Raw genomic sequence first — 5,425 nt, 5'->3', positions numbered from 1 at the left:
ATCATAACTTGGGCTAGAGAAGTCCAATTGACATGCTTCCAGCGGCGTTGGAAAGCTGAGATCTAGGGCTTTCCAAAGATATATAATAGTCTATAGTGGACATTCAATTTGGAGACCCAAACAGACCAATACTTCAGCGTGTAAGGTTTTTCCAAACCTTCAAAAGCCCAAAATGCCACTTCAATGACACTCCACATTGGGCCACTTCCAAATACTCCAATCCCTTCATTTATTCTTCAATGTTTCAAGCTTCTATGAAGGGAGTTAAAAGTTCACAAGCCCAAGTCAAGCCACAAGTAACTATCAATCAAGGCCACAAGAATCATCTAGAAGTAATTAGGAAATTTGCATTTGATTGTAATTTCATTTGAATTTGTAATTTAGTTAGCTTATAAATAGGGCCTTAGATTCATCATTTGAGATACACCATGGAGGGGTGGAGGTGACTCCACTCCCCTTTCACTCTCATTCTCTTCTCTTCTTTTATTTTCTTTCATTCACACTTTTGTAAATATTTTTGTTATGATGAGTTTCTAATTTCCAACATTTGGGAAAGAGAGCTCTATTGCAATTTAATGGGTTGATTTTTTTCATTCTTCATCTTCAATTCTTCTTTCATTGTTTCTTTAGAGAGAGTTTTTGTGCTTCAAAGATCTAATTACTATCGAGAGAGGGATTAGATCTATTTAAATTCTATGATGAACTTGAGAAAGGAGTCATAGAATTTAGTTTGAGGCTCTTCTCTCACAACTCTCTTGATTGATAATTCTTAGCTTGATATGTGAGATGTAATCACTTTGAATTGAAATCTTGAGGGTTGTGTGGCAATTAGAGACCATTCTTCATCTCTTCTCATGAGCAATTAGATCAAGAGATTCGCAATTGATCAAGTTAAGAGAAATCAAATCACCAAGAGATTGGGGTTTGATTACTTATGATTTGCCAAGAGATCAATGATTGAATGATTGAAGTGGAGATGAGAATTGTTGATCTTGAGAATGCAATATCTCTTGATCCCAATGTTAATTTCATTCTTAATTCTTGTTATTTACTTCTTGTCTTTAATTCTTGTCATTTAATTGTTCTCTTTAAATTCTTGTCATTTACTTATGCACATTTATGGCTTTCTTTACTTTGGCACATTTATGCCTTCCAAGTGTTTGTAGAAATACTTCACTTGGTTTTACTTTCTAGTCATTTACTTTCTTGCACTTTACTTTCTTGTACTTTCTATTCCTTGCAATTTACATTCTTGCACTTTAATTTTTAGCACTTTAATTTCTTGTCATTTACTTTCCTTGCACTTTATTGCTTTTATTTAATTTCAAGTCATTTACATTTCTTGTTGCTTATCACTCAAACATGAATCGTCTAACTAGAACAATTAATTAACTATTGCTTGCTTAATCCATTAATCCTCGTGGGATCGACCTCACTCTAAGTGAGTTTTATTACTTGATGCGACCCGGTACACTTGCCGGTTGTACGTGAAATCTAATTTTTACGTATCACTTTTGTCAATGCCACTTTAAGCTTGTCATATGCTTCCATACACTCTTTGCTCAGCTCAAATTCAGTGTCCTTTTGTAGTAGTCGAGAGAGAGGTAAGGCTACTTTGCTAAAGTCTTTGATGAACCTCCGGTAGAATCCTGCATGTCCAAGAAAGGAGCGGACTTCCTTCTCGGAGGAGGGGTAAGGTAAACTAGATATGACATTTATTTTTGCCGGATCACGGAGATGCCTTCTTTTGAAATAATGTGTCCCAAAACAATGCCTTGTTTAACCATGAAATGACATTTTTCAAAATTTAAGACAAGGTTTATTTTGGTGCATCTCTCTAAGAATTTTTCAAGGTTGCCTAATCAAAGATCAAATGAGTCACCATACACGCTAAAATCGTCCATGAAAACTTCCATACATTGCTCTAGGAAGTCCACAAATAAGCTCATCATGCATCTTTGAAACGTTGCCGGTGCGTTGCATAGGCCAAATGGCATATGCTTGTAAGCATATGTTCCAAAGGGGCAAGTAAATGTGGTTTTTTCTTGGTCCTCTAGAGCAATGTGTATTTGGAAGTATCCGGAGTAACCATCAAGAAAGCAATAATATGATTTACCGGCTAATCGATCAAGCATTTGATCAATGAATGGTAGTGGAAAGTGATCTTTTCTTGTGGCCGCATTCAATCTTCGATAGTCTATGCATACCCTCCAAGAATTTTTCACCCTTGTTGCTATAAGTTCACCGCTTTCATTTTTGATTGTGGTCACCCCGGATTTCTTTGGCACCACTTGGACCGGGCTTACCCACTCGCTATCCGAGATGGGATAGATGATGTCCGCCTCAAGTAGCCGAGTGACTTCCTTTTTCACAACCTCAAGAATGGTTGGATTAAGTCTCCTTTGAGGTTGTCGGACCGGTCTTGCTCCATCTTCAAGAAATATGCGGTGCTCGCATACTTGGGGGCTTATTCCCACTAGATCCGCCAAACTCCACCCGATTGCCCTTTTGTTTTTTCTCAAGACATCTAGCAACTTTTCTTCTTGTTGAGGGGTTAGCTCTTTTGCAATTATCACGGGGAGCTTGTGGGCTTCATCAAGATATGAGTACTTTAGGTGGGGTGGTAGCGACTTCGATTCCATCTTTTTGTCATGATTTGAAATTTGGATTTCCGGATCGTTTGTGTGGTGTGTGGTGTTTAGTTTGCTTGGATCTTCATTTGCTTCTTCAATCATGCACTTCTCATCCAACTTTGCAAGGTGCACTTCGGTAACAATGTTGTCGATTGGGTCATACCCGAATAGAGAGTGATTCTCCGGTGGATGCTTCATTGCTTCTTCTAGGCTAAAACTCATGACTCTCCCATCTATCTCAAATGAGTAGGTTCCCGAGTAGGCGTCTAGCTTAAATCTAGAAGTTCTCAAAAATGGTCTTCCAAGTAAGATAGATGATGCTCTCTCGGGTTCATTTGATGGCATCTCAAGGACATAGAAGTCAATCAGAAACACCAACCCTTTAATATTCACCAATACATCTTCCGCCGCACCCGCTACGGTTATTATGCTTTTATCCGCTAGGACAAATCTCGCCGCCGACCTCTTTAGCGGTGGTAACTTCAATACTTGGTAAACGGAGAGCGACATAATGCTAACACATGCGCCGAGATCACACATACAATCTAGGGATCGAACTCCATTGATGGTGCAAGTGACCATACAAGGGCCCGGGTCGTCACACTTCTCGGGTAATGCTCCCATTAAAGCGGAAATAGAACTCCCCAATGGGATGGTTTCCAATTCAAGAATTTTGTCCTTGTTCATGCATAGATCTTTAAGGAATTTTACATATCTAGGGACTTGATGGATAGCATCAAAGAGGGGGATGGTTACCTCGACTTTTTTGAACATTTCTATCATTTTGGGGTCGAGTTCTATGCGCTTCTTAGCTTTCTTTGCAAGTGTTGGAAATGGGAGTGGTTGAGCAATTTCTTCTTCCAAGGTTCTCTTCGTCTTGGGGGTCTCTTTTGTTGGTTGAGCTTCTTCATTCTCAACTATGACTTGTGGTGTCTCTTCTTCCACTACCTCTTCTATATCTATTCCCTCCTCCCCTTGAGCGGTTTGGATGGGATTTGAATCCTTTGCTCCCTTCTCTTTTAATTGTGTTCCGGATCTTAGGGTGACGGCATTGATGCCTCCCTTAGGATTGGGTTGAGGTTGAAAGGGGATGACGCTTTGGGTTGGGGGTTGAGGAGTGGGATTTGACGGTGGGTCCATGCGTGCGAGAAGGGCTTGTAGTGTAGAGGTGAGGCCAGTGAGACCGGAAGCAAATGTGCTTTGTAGTTCCTTTTGGCCTTGAATGATGGTCCGGAGTGTATCATCTTGGTTAGATGGGGAGGTCGGGTATGTGAGTTGAGGGGCTTGTGATTGGTTGGGTGGTGGTCTTTGATGTGGTGGTTGGTATGTTTGGTAGTTTCTTTGTTGGTTTTGTTGGTTGTATGGTAGGTTTTGTTGGTTGTATGGTTGGTTTTATTCGTTGTATGGTGGCCAGTTTTGTGAGTTATTGTTGTTCCATCTTTGACCTCCTCCGTTGTTGTTGTTGTTGTTGTCCCTATTTCCTTGTTGATGATTGTCCCTCCAATTTTGATTTTGATTGCCACTCCCTTGATTGTAGCTTCCTCCTTGATAAGGGTACCCTTGGTTAGGATTACCGCCTTGGTAGTACCTTTGATTTGGGCGGTCATAAAAATTGTGAGTAGCCGCCAAGGTGTTGTCTTCTTGAAGGCTTGGGCACTCATCCGTGTAGTGGGAATAGCATGAACAAATGCCACACACTTTCTGAGGGACCAATTGTTGATTGTATTGTTGAGGGTGTGGAGGTTGTTGGTATGGTTGAGGTTGTTGTTGGTATGGTTGAGGTTGTTGTGGTTGTTGTTGGCTCAATTGGAGTTGCCTCAAGATGGATGTCATTTCGCTCAAGGATTTTGTTAGAGCAGTGGTTTCGCTACTAGTTGATACCTCATTCACGGTTTTTGGGCGGTTGACTCTTCATCTCATATGTTGATTGGATTCAGCTAAGTCGATGATAAGTTGCCATGCCTCCTCCGCTGTTTTATATTTAGACAAAGAACCATTGCTAGAGGTGTCCAAAAGAGTTCTATCTCATTTTCGCATCCCTTGACATATGTATCCAAGCAACACTTGAGTGTCAATCATGTGATTAGGGCATGCGTCTAGTAGCTTACGAAACCGTTCCCAATATTCGTATAGTGGTTCCGTTTCACCTTGTACAATACATGACATTTCCTTCCTTAGCCTATCCATCTTTTCTGGGGGCAAGAATTTATCCAAGAATCCTCTTCTAAGCAAGTCCCAATCGGAAGTGACTTCACTAGATAGGGTGTAGAACCATTCTTTAGCCTTGTCCTCAAGAGAGAAAGGGAAAGCAAACAACCATATAGCAACCTCATCGGATCCTTCCCGTCTAGTTGTTGAGCATATACGATGAAAATCTTTGAGATGTCGAATAGGGTCTTATGCGGGAAGTCCATGGAACTTAGGTAGGAGGTTGATCAAAGCGGTCTTGAGTTCAAAGTTTGCATTCAAATTGGGGTGAGTTACATGAAGGGGTTGAAGAACATAATTCGATGCACCCGCTTCCTTGATAGTAACTCTCCTCAGAGCGGCCATGGTGTTAGTACCTAAAGCAAAAGAAGAATTGTTAGTGATATTGATGGGGGAATGGTTATTGCCTTTTTCGAGTGACGGTTCAATGTTTACTTTTAGTAAGGTGGGTAAGGTGGTGAAAACCTTTTCACCTTCCCCAAACGTTAACCGCTTCCGAGCTTGTCTAATATGAAGCAAAGTTCGTTCTATTTCCGGATCAAATGGGACTAAGCTCGGATTCGGTTGTGAACGCGTCATGCAAT

At 40.9% G+C, this 5,425-nt stretch overlaps 1 protein-coding gene across 1 annotated transcript; it reads right to left on the bottom strand.

Moving 5' to 3' along the window:
• Positions 1-272: 272 nt before the first annotated feature.
• Positions 273-3,773, bottom strand: LOC107466026 (uncharacterized). Its single transcript, XM_016085001.1, has 2 exons — positions 2,208-3,773; positions 273-326 (listed from the first exon to the last, which is right to left on the bottom strand). The coding sequence occupies exons 1-2, from the start codon at positions 3,771-3,773 to the stop codon at positions 273-275; spliced, it is 1,620 nt and encodes a 539-aa protein (XP_015940487.1).
• Between the last annotated feature and the right edge of the window lie 1,652 nt (positions 3,774-5,425).

The sequence above is a fragment of the Arachis duranensis genome, chromosome 9 (genome assembly GCF_000817695.3).
Source record: "Arachis duranensis cultivar V14167 chromosome 9, aradu.V14167.gnm2.J7QH, whole genome shotgun sequence".
Lineage (NCBI taxonomy): Eukaryota > Viridiplantae > Streptophyta > Magnoliopsida > Fabales > Fabaceae > Arachis > Arachis duranensis.
This window is presented reverse-complemented; position numbering and strand designations above follow the sequence as displayed.